At 44.0% G+C, this 18,032-nt stretch overlaps 1 protein-coding gene and 1 long non-coding RNA gene across 2 annotated transcripts; one reads left to right on the forward strand and one right to left on the reverse strand.

The window, feature by feature from the left end:
* Nucleotides 1–2,969: 2,969 nt before the first annotated feature.
* On the reverse strand, nt 2,970–6,745 carry LOC125424550. Its single transcript, XR_007243248.1, has 3 exons — nt 6,621–6,745; nt 4,328–4,452; nt 2,970–3,539 (listed from the first exon to the last, which is right to left on the reverse strand). It is a non-coding gene; the product is annotated as an uncharacterized LOC125424550 (long non-coding RNA).
* A 22-nt stretch (nt 6,746–6,767) lies between these two features.
* LYSMD2 (LysM domain containing 2) lies at nt 6,768–10,752 on the forward strand. The gene is made up of 3 exons (XM_048481882.1): nt 6,768–6,989; nt 8,307–8,641; nt 9,792–10,752. The coding sequence occupies exons 1-3, from the start codon at nt 6,768–6,770 to the stop codon at nt 9,838–9,840; spliced, it is 606 nt and encodes a 201-aa protein (XP_048337839.1). The 3' UTR covers nt 9,841–10,752.
* The last annotated feature ends 7,280 nt before the right edge of the window (nt 10,753–18,032 follow it).

Genomic DNA, 18,032 nt, shown 5'->3' on the forward strand with positions numbered 1-18,032 from the left:
CTGGCAATGGGGCTTGCTCCTGAGTAAACCCTCCTAGGGTTGTGATTCACCCATTGGAAGAGATGCACGGTTGCTTCAAAGCAAAGCCACCGACTACCACCAAGCTTACTCCTGAGTAACGCACCCCTCAGAGCCAACCGTTTTTTCTAAACTAAAACTTCAGTATTCATGTTGTCATGTTGGCACTTTGCAATAAATAAGTGGGTTTTGGGTTGCAATTTGGGCATTCGGTCTCAAAAAGGTTCGCCATCACTGGCCTAGGAAATTTATTTATTATTTGTATACCGCCCACCCCTGAAGGGCTCTGGGCGGTGTACAGGATAAAACAATTAAAAGTCATAAATAACAGTTAAAACAGAATTAATGTAAAATACAAACAACGAACCAGCAAAAGTCTAACGTTGGATGGCAACCCGGTAAAAAACTCTAAGCCCCTGGGAAGGGACCAGGCACAACAGATAATGGCCCAAATAAGATGGTATACATAGAGGGGTGGGGGTGGGGTGGGAAATCAGGACTAAATGTATATATATTTAATAAAATAATAATAAAAATCACTATCACAAGTTATTTTGGAATGTAACATGGAAACTTTAGGATTCATTACTGTACAAGCAAGCTTGTACACCTGGCACTAGTTTAGAAGCGACTTAGAAACCCCACATACTCTACTGAGATTATTTCCACATCTTGCAAAGTAATAATGTTTGCTGTTAAGTTGAGATGCACATGCCGTACAAACAGCGGTTTTCCAATATGTTGGGTCGCCACTTCCCATGGTTCAGTCCCGTCTTCATTAGTTGACCATGGTTACTGAGAAAACAACTTCTATTTCCATTTCCATAATAACAGCCGACCAGATTGTATTGTGGCTAAAACTAAAGCAACCATCTCCACGCAGAGGCAAATATTGTGAAGTGCAATGCCAGTGTTTGGCAAGCTTTATACAAAAAAAGCAAACGGAGCAGATGTTTTTGTGGTAGCTTAGCCATTTTAGAGAAGATGCAGGCACTACACATCCCCGGGTTCAAGAACAAGCGAATGTCGGCATAACACAGTTGAATCTCTCCGCAGAAGCAAAATCAAAAGCTCAATAATAGCAATTTAAAAAGAAAGTTAATCCAGGTACAATCAGAGTTACTGGGGGCCAAACAGTTTCAGAGGGTAGCCGTACTGATCTGCAGTAGAACAGCTAAACTTGAGTGCAGTAATACCTTAGGGACGAATGAGATTTTTGAGCATCTGGACTCAAATTTAGCTGTGGACCAAATACTGTGAGTGGGGGGAGGGGATTGTGGCAGGAAACCAACTGAGTGAGATTCATGTATTTGAGGTGAGATTCATGCATGGCACACCTGAAAGCGTCACAGCTTTAGTCAGTGGTGGGATCCAAAAATTTTAGTAACAGGTTCCCATGGTGGTGGGATTCAAACTGTGGCGTAGTGCCAATGGGGCTGAACAGGGCACGACGGGGGCGTGGCCAGGCATTCCAGGGGTGGGGTATTCCTGGGCAGGGCGCAGGCTGCCACGCACACCGGTGCACCTCCTGCCAGACTGCTTCAAGTTCTGCGTGCTACTGCTGAGAGGAGGGGCATAACTAAGGCAAAAATCATGTGGCAAAATCACCAATTAGTAACCCCCTCTCGGCACACACAAATAATTAGTAACCTATTCTCAGGAACCTGTGAGAACCTGCTGGATCCCACCTCTGGCTTTAGTTGAAAAGTATGGTGGGAGCCAGTGTGGGGTAGTGGTTTAGAAAAGCAGACTCTGATCTGGCAAACCAGGTTGGTTTCCCCATTCCTTCACCTGAGGCCTGTTGGGTGACCTTGGGCCAGTCACAGGTCTCTCCAAATTCTCTTCAGTCCCTTCCGCACATGCAGAATAATGCACTTTCACAATCGTTTGCAAGTGGATTTTGCGATCTCACATAGTAAAATCCAGCTGCAATGCGCGTTGAAAGTGGATTAAAAGAGCATTATTCTGCACGTGCGGAAGGGGCCTTAGTCTCGCCTTCCTCACAGAGTGTCTGTTGTGGAGAGGGGAAGGCAATTGTAAACTGCTTTGAGACTCCTTGAGGTAGAGAGAAAGGCAGTATATAAAACCTACTCTTCTCCTTCGATTGCTGACAGCATCAAACAAAAATAGAACTGCCAAATTTGTGGCTCTTTTAGAACTCCTCTGCCTTTCAAAATCCGCATGAGAACCACTTCACTACAGCAACTGCCCCCAACTTCATTCTGGGTAGAGCCAGAGGTGGGATCCAGCAGGTTCTCATAGGTTCCCGAGAGTAGGTTACTAATTATTTATGTGTTCCGAGAGCGGGTTACTAATTGGTGATTTTGCCACGTGATTTTTGCCTTAGTTACACCCCTCCTCTCAGCAGTAGCGCGCAGAACTTGAAGCAGTCTAGCAGGAGGTACACCGGCGTGTGTGGCAGCCTGCGCTTGCGTGCATTCGTTTCCCGCCCAAGGACCGGCGCAGTGGCTGTGTCCTTGCCACAGCCCCACCCAGGAATGGCCCACCCAGGAATGCCCGGCCACACCCCCGTCGTGCCCCGCCCAGCCCCAATGGCGCTACGCCACAGTTTGAATCCCACCACCACGGGAACCTGTTACTAAAATTTTTGGATCCCACCACTGGGTAGAGCTACATACCTTGTATGTTTTCATCTGCCATGGGATGAAAAAGAAGGCAATCTACATAGAAACTTAGGAGCCCTGGGACGAAAAAAGGGCCAACCTACATAGAAACAGTCAGTTATCCTCTGTTACTGCTGAAATAAGCCTGGTCTCTGGTTTGGAAAGCAATGGGTCTCCATTGCCTCACCATGCTAGTGCGATGACTTGAAGCTTGCAAACATAAGGGGATTAGGAGTTGAACCTGTTCAACTGGCATAAACTGGTGACAGTGTCACCGCAGGTTTAGGGTACAGACCCAGAGGCAAATGAGCCAAACCGACACAGGAATAAAATTAAAGAAACAATTTTATTCAGGCCAATAAGGGCTTCCACTAGAATCAGGAGAGTCGCCCTCAACTGAACAAAACCAGGGGTTTATAAAGAGTATAAGCCAGAGTACATCAAAAGAAATAAAATGACCAATTGGTGCAGATAGAATTACAGCAATAGTGTCACAATTAAGTCATCAATATGCCAATATGCCAAGAGATGTTCTTAGTGTTCCCAAAATATGCGGAGATTTAGATTCGTAGTTTGACTTGATTGACATCCTGTTCCTCGGATGTTTCGACTCTCTTATCTAAATGTGCCTTTTATGGCCCTGACTTAAGCTAAACAAAAGGGGCTAATTATTGGCACTTCTCTGGAGTATCTCAGAACCTTGGTGCCAGGGAGGGGTTAGGAAAAGACGGGAGTTTTCTCTTTATCATTGAGACGCCTGAATTCCTGGGCATGATTTAGAACAAAAGGGGTCTTTTGATGACACTATGAATTCCATTAGACTAGATGCTAATAGACTAGGTCAGAGAGCCTACCTGGCCTCTCGTTTAGCAGATTATGGCTGCTGCCATCCGGGGCCTGGAAAGGAAAAGGAAAATATATTTTTCTGTTTCTGCGCCTACAACAGGATTGAACTGTTTGCTTTCATCGATCACTACCAGATACAATTTGTAGCTTCCTTTTGACAGTGTCTATAAGGACTGGAAATCATATAGCTGTTTGCTGCAATCAAAACAGAAGGACAGCAAGGCAAGGATGCTGGAATCAAATAGCTATGCTGAAATTTTGCAGCATAAGGAGCGTAGGAGTGTGATGGATGCTGGTTATTAAAATCAACGACCAGTCTAGACACAAGCACAACAGTAACGCAAGCAACATGAATCCTTCACTAAGAAATTACAGGGTCGATATCTTTGAGAATTTGTGTGTGACGGTCGCCAGGGTGTTCTTTCTAAGCAGTTTCCGGACAGTTGAAAATACGGGCCTCTGAAGGCACTTTTTGGACCACGGCATATCAAATGAATAATCTGCCGTCAAGATATGTACGTGGAAATGGTTACGAGATGAAACGAAGAAAAGACATTCATTGCATTCTTTTGCACACACCCCCCTCCTTCATCCAAGTTAATATAAATTTGTGTATAAACATTTTCTGTATGTAGGGTAAAACTCTTTGGTGCTCTCGAATTATGTTATTTGCATGGCTTATGTGCATTTTAATTTATTTTCTTCAAATGTATGTTGTAAGATAGGCTTAATGATCAGGAAACAAACTCTTAGTTCAGCCTGGACAAGTTTACATCAGGAACAAGTCTTGCTAAATTTAGGAAGTTTGTGTTTGCCATTAAAAATGTCAGCACTAGTACCTTTTTGGTGCAATTCATAATGTCTTGATTTGATTTAGGGTGCCCTTTGCTGCGGCTCTTTGTGGATGTCATCTGTTTTTTTCTTTTTGAAACTGGAACGAGCAGGGATTGGTAGACAAAGGGATCTGTGTGCAAAAATCAGATTAACTTTTTAAAGACAGAAGTTTGGATAACTTGGGGATCTGTTTTCCAGATTTTTCCTGTTTCCACTTAAGACTGTAATCTTATGCATACTGACTAGTGAGTAAGTTCCACCGTCCTCAGATAAACCTTGAGGATACGTGCAAAGAACTGGGCTGAAAAACCATCCTAAACATGTTTACTGACTATTTGGATGCTGAGTCAGGCGTGTCTCTGTGTAGTATCAGGCTGTCACTTGCTAGTTTGCACTTTGTACAGCAGAGCCAACTTCAACGCTCATATTCCGTCGCACATTAAAGCATGAGAGTTGCAAATCAGAAGTACGTGAATGGCTTAACATCATAAGGAAAGCCATTCTTTTGCAGCTTCGGCAGTTTGTTGACTTCAGAAACTTGATTACATACAAACAGTTCACCCTTTTATGGCTAAGTTGTGACAGATGCTTGCAAAATCCCAACACAATGCCATAGCATGTCAATTTCATGGGTGAGATAGCAATATTTTTGGTAAATAAATAAAACACATACATCTCAAATGCATGCATTTGAGGATGCAGGAAACATCTTCCCCGGCACAGCAGTCCACTAATAATGAAGCGAACACACCAAGTGGCCACACAGGACTATAATAAATTTACCTTTTCATTTGCCTCTTGCAGTCTTTCTATCTCTTCCTTTTTTTGTTTCCTCTTGCAGCTTCAGCATTCTTCTCTCTCAACCCAACTGTAACCTCTTGGTCCCATCGTCTATTAACAGTATTTTTTACAAGTCTTCTGTGGCCTCACCCAGAGGTACATGTAGGCACTTTGAAATGCATTTCCTGAGAGCAAGCTTTTGCTTAGTTTTGTCCACTGGAGACGACCCATTTGATTAAAATACTTGTGCACTACGGCCTTTCACCACACAGTTAACCCCAAGCACAGTGGTGGCGAACCTATGGCACGGGTGCCAGAGGTGGCACTCAGAGCCCTCTCTGTGGGCACGCGCAAACAGAATGCCCCTCCCCCCCCCCACACACATCTAGGCTGGCCTGGAACTGCTGGGCTCGATTATTAGTATTAAACCTAAGACCTAGTTTTGGGGAAGCAGTGTAGGTAATCCTGTTAAACCCCACTGTTTTCATGTGAAGAACTAAAGCATGATTCTTTACCAGGGAGTAAGCTCGGTTGCTGGCAATGGGGCTTGCTTCTGAGTAAACCCTCCTAGGGTCGTGATTCACCCATTGGAAGAGTTGCACGGTTGCTTCAAAGCAAAGCCACCGACTACCACCAAACTTACTCCTGAGTAACGCACGCCTCGGAGCCAACCGTTTTTTCTAAACGAAAACTCAGTATTCAAGTTAAATTGCCATGTTGGCACTTTGTGATAAATAAATGGGTTTTGGGTTGCAATTTGGGCACTCGGTCTCGAAAAGGTTCGTCATCACTGCCCTAGCAAAGTCACAGCCCTATATTACTTCTGTAAGATTAGCTAAAATGGACACACTGAGGTTTTCATACTTTGGTGGCACTATGAGAAGACATGAGTCGCTGGAAAAGACAATATGGCTAGGAAAAGTTGAAGGCAGCAGGTAAAGATGAAGACCCAACGTGAGGTGGATGGACGCAATAAAAGAAGTCACAACCCACAGTTGCAAGATCTGAGGAAGGCTGCTAACCCCTGGCCATTTTGCAGTACACTGATTCAAGGGGGTTGCCATAGGTTGGAAGTAATTTGACGGCACTCAACACAACACACAGGATATAATGTCTGGCCATTTCTCCTTGCAGCTGCAGACTCCCTGCCCGAAGAGCAACATTTCAGGAGGAGATCAAGGAGGGATGCAGGAAAACTAATGATGGTACAGGCATTTCCCCCAACAAATGTTGTGCCTTGTGTCTCAAATGTTGTTCCCGATGCCCTTATTACTACGAGGCGCTCGTTAAAGAAACAGTGTAAACAAACAAAAGACATAAAGACTAGGAAGAACCCCATGAGGGGAGAAGATGGCGAACAGCTGGCCCTGTCTGGAAAGAAGGGGGCACAGCGGGGCAAACTGAGGGGGGAACTTCACCTTAAGACAGGTAAGCAGCGTCGGCGCATGCGCCGGAGTTTGTGCGCATGCGCACAGCGGCGGAGGGGGGAAACGTTCTAATAGGAAACCGTTAATTTACCTGGGCGAACTGACGGTTATGGCGGTTGCTTTTTAAATTTTTTAAACGCCTCTGTCCTCAGGCCCCGCCGAGAAGGCCGCGGGATGCCCCTCGCCCCGGTTCCCCGCCGCCTCCTTTGAGCGAGGAGAAGGCGCGAGCAGGGGGGACATGGCCGATTTCCTGCCGGTGCCGGCGCTGTCCCTGCGCGAGGAGCCGCTCCCGGAGGCGGCCGAGACGGAGGCCGAGCTCTCGCTGGGCCTGGCGCGGACCAAGACGCGCTCGTACGGCAGCACGGCCAGCGTGGCGGCGCCCTTGGGCGAGCGCTACCTGGAGCACCGCCTCGGGCCCGGCGACACCCTGCAGGGCGTCGCTCTCAAGTACGGCGTGACGGTGGGTGAAGAAGGCCCGGTCGGGACACGGAAGGGGTCAGAGGCCGCTCAAAATGGGGGCGGGGGGGGAGGACTGTTTTTCAGGGTCTCCTGGCTGGAGGCTACGGGGGGGGGGTCTCATCCGGGGCCTATTTCCCTGGCTGGGGCGGGTTTCCTGGGCTGCGTGGCCGTGGTCTGGTCGTTTTTGGTGCTCACATGTCGCCAACATCTATGGCTGGTATCTTCAGAGGTGTGGAGGGGTTGTGTGGTGGGGTGCATTATTATCCTCATGGCAGGTTGGGTGGTGGCACGTTGGCATGTGCCTGAGTGGAGTTCATTGTCAGTTGCATGGCAGGCATATTTGCAGTCTGTTTATGCCAAATAAAGGCTAAATGAATGAAGAATATTTGCAGTCACCTTTGCAATCACATTCACAAACGCATTCGCAAATCATGCAACAGCGAATGTGATTCTTACACAGTGTGTAACAGACTTCCCTCCGTGATACACCTCTGAAGATGCCAGCCACAGATGCAGGCGAAATGTTAGGAACAAGATGCACCAGACCACGGCCACACAGCCCGGAAAACCCGCCAGAACCAGTTGAATCTGGCCGTGAAAGTCTTTGACAATACAGCGAATATGGTTGGTTGTATATTTCAAACAACTTCAAGCCATGGCAAGTTCCCTGGATTTAGAAGGTCTCTTGGCAGCCTCTACTCCCCTGTGCTCCATTCCACAGAAAGATGCTTTAAATATTTGTGCAGGATTGGCCTGATGGCAAGAAGGAAAAGATGTTAAGATTAGGAATCTGTCTTTTGGCCCTTCATGTAATCTTTCCTTCGCTGTCTGAAACAGCTGTCTTCTGGCAAACGAAAGAAGGGGCACCTAAGCTTGTTACTGGGAGGGACTCCTGATTTCCTGTTCACTCTGTACGATATTATTTTTTAGGACAGGAATTACACTAGATGTCCCAGAGAATGACTTAATTCTGTTAGGGTACATGACCTCTTATCTCTGTTATGTGTATGAGAATTTACATGACTGCCCGGGTTGATGGATGATTGTTCTTCACCATTCCCAGGTTTTAATTGTAATTTATTTCTGCAATATTATTTTGTTCTCATGCACGGAAAGTTATAAAAGAACACCAGTGTGGAGAATATAATCAAAGGGCACAGAGTGGCAGAAAGGGCAGCGTGTATTTGTTTATGGGGGCATGCTTCTGTGATACACTGATGAGGAAGGATAATTGCAGAAAATTGCTGATTTATGATTGTTGTCAAGTGTAATTAACTTCTGTGAATTGATAGTAAACAGTATTGTATCTCTTTTTTAGATGGAGCAAATAAAAAGGGCAAATAAACTATTCACAAATGACTGCATATTTCTGAGAAAAACATTGAATATACCAGTTTTATCTGAGAAACCCTTGCTATTTAATGGACTGAACTCACTGGAATCTCCTGAGAACGAAGCAATTAGCAGCCCCCCTTCTTGTGATGAAGATCCAGTGACTGTTCAGGAAGACGACTCTTCACCCAGTCCTCAAGAATCCGACAATCATCTTCTTCCACCTGAAGAATTATCGGCCAAAGATTTTCTACACAGACTAGATTTGCAGATTAAGCTGTCCAAACAGGCAGCTAAGAAGCTAAAACCTGAGGATACCAGGTATGACTTGTAAATTATGGCAGAAGAATTCAAGATATTTAAGTTGAGTGGCTGCAGATTTAAAATATTTTTAAAGGTTGGTCTCTAGAAATTTCAGTTATTCAGTGTTGTTCAGGCCTGGCACAACTGGTAATAGTGGCTGCTAGGAATTTTTTGAGCATTTTGGGTTGTTTGAGTGTAACTCTTTTCCCTTGGACTCTTACTTGGGATGAAATAATTATAATTGCCTTTTGTTACTCTTTACAATAGCATGATCTGTATTACAGTTAGGTAGTGTATGGAATGACTTCATTCAAGATGTTTTAAGTGTTTTAAGATCTTCCAGAACACATGGACACCTTTCAAAACTGCTAGTTTATAGTAACAAAATTAAAAGGAAGCCTCATCACATTTTAATGCTGTTATAGCCTCTGAAATTTGTAACCTTAAAGTATCCTTTGCTGGCCCTTTCTTATGACCGCTTCCTCTGACCCCCTGTATGTTGCATTTCCTGTTTCCTAGTGGTAGTTTTATTCCAGTGTCTCATGTTTTAAAATACATTTTTCACACTGATGCTTCGTATCATTTCCTCTTTGTGGTTTCCTGTGTGCTTATTTATGCATACACTGGAGTTGTTTGGGGTACTACAACTTGATTTCATTTCCTGCTTTACTTTCCATTAGCATTTTTATGTTCCTTCAGTGGCATTTACTCCATTTCTACAAGTGCTTACTAAGTCTGGTTATTTCTCTACCTAAGCTGTAATTTGCACTTTATTGTAGTTGCCTGCTGTGGCAGCAGAATGAGCATGTATGGCTTCCATTTTCATCTGCCTTCCTCTGGCTGCCAATTTGGAAGGGTTACGTTTTGGGAATTTCTTAATTTTTGTGAATTTTCCATGGCCTAATTTTACCAACATATCGCCTGTGATGCTCTTGAAGCAATCTGCCTAAATGGCCTTCTTGTTGATGAACATTAATATAAAATTAGGTGCCCGGTAAAAGTGAGACTTCCAGTGCTCTCTTGGTATCTTGCTTTTAGGCACCTTTGATATAGTGACTCAGAATATACGGTGACCGCAGAATAGTTGCGAGGAGATTGATAGTTATTGGTGGCATTTTCATAGTTATTGGTGGCATTTTCATAATTTTGCTTCCTTTTACATCAACAGGGAGGACGATGAAGAAAATTCCTATGCAACTGATTCCTATCAGCAGTAGAAGACGGCATGAAGAGCTGGACTAGAAACAGTTCTTAAAGAACTACATATGTCAAGATTCAAAAGCAGCCCTTTTGAATTAATTTATTATGGTGTACTTGTTACAAGTCATGTACAGATAACTCCACTGACTATTCTTGCACTAAATTTTTGACCTTTTGCCTTCTGCAGGCCGGTGTCCTTGTACTATATATCCGAAAGGGAAGTAAGCCTTCCAAACGAGTAATTGCCTTCATATTTTTGCTATGAAAGAGTACCACCAATATATCCCAGAGACCCCCTTGATGTAGAATCTGTAAGAAACAGACACACGCTTATGCACAGGAGAGACTAAGTATTCTTGAAAACAAATCGTTATTGTGGAGCCAACCACGAGGCAGATAAGCCTGTTGTGCAAAAGTATAGCAGGGTTGATGGATGTGGCCTTGAATATTGTATATGTGGGAGTGTGCGTATATATAGAGAGAGTATATATATATATAGAAAGCAATTTTTGTTTCCAAAAATGAACCAGTTTAGCCATCCGTTTTGAGGGGGGAAAGGTTGTGCTTTTAAAGGATAGAAGATTGTTTGGAAACGTAACTTTTTTAAAACAAAGAAGAAAAGTTTAGTGAAATGTATTTTTGTTTGTGTAAGAAAAATCTTTGAAGCAGCTTCTTGTGTGCAAACATACGTAGCTTTCATGTAATAAATACAAAATGCAATTTACGTCACTGACTTATCTTTGTCATCGAGCCTATCATATATACAAAACACAGTGTCTAGTTCTTTGCGGATACGTTTTGAGACACGTTTCTTTTAGTTTCATTTGGGTGTATTGAAATGTCCTGAGACGTTCAAGCGTGAGTGCTGCTTTTTTTTTTAAAACCACTGTAACTTTATTTGAAATATATCAAGATTAGAACCATCTTAACTCTGATGTTTTGCGCATTTTTTATTCTTCAGACTTCCTGAAATACTCAGATGAGTGTCGTGGTTGAGACATAGCAGAAAGGAATATGAATAGTATTTTGCAAGGGTGTTCTCCTTGCATTCGCTGTAATTCAATCTATTTTATAAAAGAGCTTGAAGACAGACCTATGGATTGTCTTTTTCGACGTGTGGCATTTGAACAAGACTAAGCAACATGTCACTTAATTCAGAAAGCATCAAACATGTTCAATTCTCAATGGCCCTCTGAATTAGTGACAACCGAAAGGGCCTGAATGCTTCTAAGCAGGGGTGTCAAACTTGCGGCCCTCCCATTAGTCCCTCCCAACATGGGCATTGGTTATACTGGCAAGGGCTGATGGGAATTGACACCTACAGCATTATGTGGCCTGGACATCATTTGGATTTCTACAAGTGGAGGGTCTACAAGGATCTGTGGGAGGCATCTCTTTTAATACTCCTTCACTTTTTCCTCTTTCCCTTTCCTGGCAGCCTCTGCAGCATCTCCTCCTTTCCTGCTCTTCTTTCTGTTCACCAGCCAGCCAAACTTTTACCTCCCGCCCCATAGACTTCAGGTTTCCCGTCTTCCTGGGAAAACTGGTCAAAGTGCACAGTACTGGCTCAGCTAAGCCCAGTTGCAAGGAGTTGTGGAGGACACCTTACTTCCCCTGAAGCCCTTCCCCATAATATTTCCCCTTTCTCTCCTCCCACCAGCCTCCATATTTGAATCCCTGCTTCCATTTATCCCCTGCCTTTCTCCACAATACAGACCCACAGTCGTTTACCACTTCTCTTCCATTTTATCCTGACTCCATGGTCAGACAGTGTGATTACCCAGCTGTGGATCATTCAACAGTTATGCACAGTAGTCCGGCACTTACGGTACTATGACAAACTGAGCACAAGGGTTTAATTAAAGAGCTGTATTGGCGAAGCTAGCAAAATCCAGCCATTTGGGTAGGGACAATCAGGACCTGGTCATTCTCAGCCAGCAGTTGAAATTGGGACAGTCAGCCTTAGAGTAGCTTGTCAAAATAAGTAACTCATGCAACCAGCAAAGAGAAGTAAGGAGGTTTTACTCTACCACTTAGCGCTGCTGCTAACCCTTTTAACAGGCTGTCTTATGAAAACCGATGGTGCTTTTCTGCCTCTTGGTTGCCTCTTTCCTTTAGACCTGGTTACCAATGGCTTTGTATTATTTCTCCTAGACCTAGAATAAAACCCTGGCTCAGTGAAGGAGGGTCACGTGTAATGAGAAAATGGAAAAAAAGCTACCTGCTCTTTGTGCAAAGACTGCAACCATGTCACAGCACTGTAGCTATCGCAATCTGTTCATTGATTTTGTGCCGGCTGCCTGTAGAAAAATGAGTCTCGCTTTTTGAGGCGGCGTTCAATTTGGCAGCTGTTCTCGAGCAAATTGAATTGCCTGTTTTATGCATCGTCAGCTTCTTATTTGACAAACTAGAAAAACAGCACTGAAAACGGCCTCTTACACCGTTTTAATGCATACAGCCCCATTCCGCAGTTTTCTTCTCCTAAACTAAGCAGAGCAACTAATGTTCCTTACTAAGCAAATTTTTATTATCTGTGTCTGGAAATTCTCAACAAAACAGGAAGATAAAAAGTTAAAGCTTAGAATTTACTGCTTTCCCAGAACACCTGAGTTTTCGTTACTGGGGATCTGTGGTCCTTGAGTGTAGCAATTTTTATCAGCAATGACCGCAGGTTAAAAAGCAACAGGGACGATCCAGCTAAAAATAAGCACTGATGTCAATGGCTGGGTTAAGCATATTCTTGACTTCACTCCATTGAAATCAATCGAACATTCAAGAGATTAACAGTGGTTGTGGTGTGCCATTTTTCTGTAGCATAACAAGCAAGATAAAAATATCCTGTGGAGGGTTTGAGGCTCAATTCTCTAATGAGGGGAGAAGCTAGAACCTTGGAAATCGCTCCAGATACTTAAACAGATTTCTCTCTCTGCTGCTAACAATCACACATACCCTATTTTGTTAGAACTGAAGGAAGTTCTTTTAACGTTGGGAGGAGAAAACCGGCTAGTCTCTCCCAAAGTGCGTGCTGCTTCTGGAGCGACAGTAAAATTACGTGCTTCCTGTGAGCATGGTTGGCTCCAGCTGAAGTTACCAAGAGAGTTTCGCCCTTTCCTGTAGCATCCCCTCCCTCTTTTAAAGAAGTCACTGTGGGTCCTGTAAGTGAGATGTCTGTAAATAAAATGACAGAGATCTTGAGCTATGGTGGGTACTGAACAACTTAACATCCAGGGGCAATATTTTTTTTAAAAATGCAGAAGCTCAATGTAATGCCTTTACACAATTGCCCTGTACGGAAAGGGGTGGGTGGGAAATGAAAGGGACAGACCAAATGTAAACATTAGGGCACCTTCTTTTATAAGGAAATTCCTGAAGCATTTGGGGTTTCTTAGGTTAGAAAAGGTAACTATGGGGCAACTTCAGAGAGGTTTTATGAAGTAAATAGCAAAAGCGGATGAGAAAGCTTTTCTTCTTGTCTCACAGCACTAGGTCCCAATGAAATCCCCTGGTGAAAACAAATGCAAAAAGTACTTTCTCATCCAACTTGTAATTTAATTGAGTTACAGAAGCTGCTGACTTAGAAAGCTGAGGCAAATTAAATTAAAATTGTCTTTTGACTATTGGCCATGATAGCTACATCCAGTGCACCACAGTTCCGATCACACTCAAGGAAATAGTTAAGATACTCCTTATCCGTGCAGCCTGCTTAACAAATTTAAGTAATGCTGTACTTCTAAAGTATCAACCCAAGTTGATGGTTTTGATGCCTAGGTTAAAACTCAGAGCCAGTGTTGTGATGATGTCTGCCAAGTTTTAAAATTTATACCTCTTATTTCCTCTTTGTTTTATTCAAGCAGTGTTGCACGTATTAAAATTTGCCATGGAATAAATTCAATTTAAGCTCTCCTGTTATATCTGCTGCAATGGAATTGTTTAATGGTTATGAATCTTGAAGAGACCCTCTATCCTAATTTCATACAGTAATGGATGAATTATAGGATAGTGCATCTTGAATTTGTTTAACTTTTAAAACTTGTACTTAAAATGTGTATGTATAAATGTGAACACAAAACACTTTTACTCAGTCATAAATCTGGATTTTAGTAAGATTCTGAAATGCTAAATTCTCAGCTGCCATAAGAGTGATCATTCTTGACTGATGCGGCATTTGTGTTCTTAGGGGTGCCCGAAATCAGTAGGAGTGCATGTCAGATACATCACAGATAATTCTCACCTTGTACAGAGAGTCCCTGACCACTCTCAAGGACTTAGCATTTTGTACCATTAGAAACTCATGACCATTCAAAGAAGAAACAAATTCAACAGAAGGAATGAAAACCTGCATAGCAATATCTTGTAGCAAAGCATTTAATAAAGTACAGTATCAGAAACAGGATTCTATTAGAAAAGTGTGTTGTGAGTAGTGTATTTTGTTAACATTTTCAGCATTTTTTTAAAATAATAGTGAAGACATCTTGATGCATCTAAAGATACTAACAATGTAAAAAACAAAAAGACAGAGAATATCGGGCGGGATTAGAACCACAGAGATGCAGGGTACCTCGTTTTCCTTATTGGCCATAGGGAAAATGCTGGCAAAATGCGATCGACAAATTGCCCCGGAACGTTGTGAGAATGTCACATTGCTCTGAATGTTCTGAGAGCAAAAAGAGCCCTACTGACAGTAAAGCAGATCTGCAATGCTAATTATAATAACCGAGCTCCCCCCTCCCATCCCTGCTTTAGCACAAGCTACAGATCTTCTGCAGTGCAGGGGGGGTGGGGGGTGGACGAGACACGATTCCTGTTTGTTCCGTCATCTCAGGTTATCCACAGCACAGCTACGTTTGAGGCAACCTGACGTGCCAATTGCATCCAGGCCCTGTGGCACTCAATCAAGGAGAGGACAATGAACCCACGGTTTTTCATGGTATGGTTATCTAGCTATTTCAAAGGCAGTGTTCTTGACACTGGCTCTGATTTACGCAAGAGGTGTATTTCTAAAGATGCATGGCCCAAGAGGGTTCCCTGGGCGTTATGATACTTTAAAATAGGCCGGGGGACTTCTTAGAACAGTGGTGGCGAACCTATGGCATGGGTGACAGAGGTGGCACTCAGAGCCCTCTTTGTGGGCACGTGCAAACAGAGTGCCCCCCCCCCCCCACAACTAGGCTGGCCTGGGCCGCTGGACTCGATTATTAGCATTAAACCTCAGACCTAGTTTTGGGGAAGCAGTGTAGGTAACCCTGTTAAGCGCTGTTAAACCCCACTGATTTTCATGCGAAGAACTAAAGCACAATCCTTTACCAGGAAGTAAGCTTGGTTGCTGGCAATGGGGCTTGTTCTGAGTAAACCCTGCTAGGGTCATGATTCACCCGTTGGCAGAGTTGCACGGTTGCTTCAAAGCAAAGCCACTGACTACAACCAAGCTTGCTCCCGAGTAACACACGCCTCGGAGCCGTTTTTTCTAAACTAAAACCTCAGTATTCAGGTTAAATTGCTGTGTTGGCACTTTGTGATAAATAAGTGGGTTTGGGGTTGCAATTTGGGCACTCAGTCTCGAAAAGGTTCGCCATCATTGTCTTAGAAGCATAAATCCAGGGTTTCAGTGAGACATTCAAGCCAACATTTTCTCTCTCACAGCCCCCTCTTGGTCTCTCAGTTCTTTGCCTCTAAAACCCTTCCTTTGGCTCTCATCCCATCTTTGGTCCTCTTAGCTCCTCCTCCTCCTCTCCCCGAACAGGTAGTTTCCCACCCTGCCATCTACCTGAGCTTTGCTTTAACCATCTCCTGATCTAGATTTGCTCACTCCGTTCCACTTGCAATTCTTTTCAGTCGTTCTTTTCCACCTCCTTCTGTCTTTATGCTGACATCCTGAAAATCTTTCCATCAACTATAAGCTTCCAGTTCTTATTTTCGAACCATCTCTATCCCTGTCCCGTCTCTCCCCTTCTCTATCTTTACACTCCTTTTGTGATCCCTCTTTTGCCCACAAATTAATCTACCATCACTTCTCTTTATGACCAACTCCCATTAGTGGCAACACCTGTTGCCATCATGTCTAGAACACATCCTCTCCGATGTGTCTTTGTTAAGAAGAAGAGTTTGGATTCATGCCCTTCCCTTTCTCTCCTGTAAGGTGGCTTACAAGCTCCTCTCCCTTCCTCTCCTCACAAGACTTAAGGTGGCTTACAAGCTCCTTTCCCTTCCTCTCCTCACAAGACTCATGGTGGCTTACAAGCTCCTTTCCCTTCCCCCCTTCCTGGGGCTGAGAGAGTTCGAGAGAACTGTGACTAGCCCAAGGCCACCCAGCAGGAATGCAGGAGTGCGGAAACACATCTGGTTGACAGGATAAGCCTCTGCTACTCAGGTGGAGGAGTGGGGAATCAAACCCGGTTCTCCAGATTAGAATCCCCCCGCTCTTAACCACTACACCACCCTGGCTCTCCATCACATGCTTCTATGTCCCTCCCTCGGTCTCTCATTCCTGACCTAGATACACCATACATGGCCATTGCAGCTTGCCGCCATCTTGGGACTGCACGATTTCTGGAAGATATGAAATTTAGTATATGGCCAACAGAACTTAAAGAAGCTGGATGCCCGTGAAGAATCATGGGAGAAAGGGACAATTTACAATCCCCCTTCAAAAAAACACCTCTCTTGGGATTCAGCAAGTGTTCAGGGGCTTGAGCAAGCTAATTTCCTCTTCGATATATTGTTGAAGGCTTTCATGGCTGTTGTGAGTTTTCTGGCCGTGTGGCCATCGTCTGGGAGTTCCCCCTTTCCTTTTTCATCTACTTAGTGCTGTGCAACACTGTGCTCTTAGTTTATTTTAGTTGGCTCAGGGGGAAAATATTCTTTCTTTCTAGGGAATTCTCAGACACCGCTGAACAAAGGAAAAAGAATAACCCCGCGGGAGTTTTTGAAGAAACTTGTCCTAGGCGGAATCCATACAAAAGCCGACCCCCATATGAAACTGAACTGGAGCCGGTTTGGAACCTTCGTGAATTAGAGAACGTTAAGCATCCAGTATGTCTAGGAAAACATGTGTAGGGTTATTACTCTAATACAGTGGTGGCGAACCTATGGCACGGGTGCCAGAGGTGGCACTCAGAGCCCTCTCTGTAGGCACATGCAAACAGAGTCGTCCCCCCCCCCCCACACACACACACATCTAGGCTGGCCTGGGCTGCTGGGCTCAATTACTAGCATTAAACATAAGACCTAGTTTTGGGGAAGCAGTGTAGGTAACCCTGTTAAGCGCTGTTAAACCCCACTGTTTTCATGTGAAGAACTAAAGCACGATCCTTTACCTGGGACTAAGCTTGGTTGCTGGCAGTGGGGCTTGTTCTGAGTAAACGCTCCTAGGGTTGTGATTTACCCATTGGAAGAGTCGCACGGTTGCTTCAAAGCAAAGCCACCAACTACCACCAAGCTTACTCCCGAGTAACGCACGCCTTGGAGCCAACCGTTTTTTCCTAAACTAAAACCTCAGTATTCAGGTTAAATTGCCGTGTTGGCACTTTGCGATAAATAAGTGGGTTTTGGGTTGCAATTTGGGCACTCGGTCTCGAAAAGGTTCGCCACCACTGCTCTAATAGCACAGATAGACTCTGAGATGGACATAGTAGAGTAAGACAAACTGTAGCAAAACCCTAGCAGAAAAACAAACATAAATGGATTCCACTATGCAGACAATTGGCTTGGTTAGGCAATAACTTCTCCTCTGAAGATACTCCTCGCTTGATTCTGGTTCAGGCCTTTAATGATAAACCAGAAATGTAAGAAACTACCCCAGCAGTGCAGTTGGCCATGAGCTCTTAGTCAACAGGAAACATCTACAGACATTTTCACACTGACAATTCGTTTCTCTTCACTTGACTTATTGCCTCCCCTCCAAAAATGATTAAACCACTCCCTTTTGCAAGTTCTGATAGTAATAGACCATAATCTTGTTGTTGCTACATCACTTATTATCAAACAGTGTTGTGTATACTAGACCATGAGAGGTCTGCTATTGTGACATGAGAAAGAAATCATTACACTGACTCCCAATGAATCCCAAACGTCCCTCTGAATAGGAAGAAGAAGAGTTTGAGTTTGGATTTATATCCCTCCTTTCTCTCCTGTAGGAGACTCAAAGGGGCTTACAATCTCCTTGCCCTCCACGCCCTTACAACAAACACCCTGTGAGGTGGGTGGGGCTGAG

This window comes from Sphaerodactylus townsendi, linkage group LG17, assembly GCF_021028975.2.
Source record: "Sphaerodactylus townsendi isolate TG3544 linkage group LG17, MPM_Stown_v2.3, whole genome shotgun sequence".
Lineage (NCBI taxonomy): Eukaryota > Metazoa > Chordata > Lepidosauria > Squamata > Sphaerodactylidae > Sphaerodactylus > Sphaerodactylus townsendi.

Coding starts and splice junctions, on each gene's coding strand:
- LYSMD2 (XM_048481882.1), top strand. CDS start 6,768: ATGGCCGATTTCCTGCCGGTGCCGGCGCTGTCCCTGCGCGAGGAGCCG. Junction 6,990..8,306: donor CTCTCAAGTACGGCGTGACG/GTGGGTGAAGAA, acceptor TCTCTTTTTTAG/ATGGAGCAAATAAAAAGGGC. Junction 8,642..9,791: donor CTAAAACCTGAGGATACCAG/GTATGACTTGTA, acceptor TTACATCAACAG/GGAGGACGATGAAGAAAATT.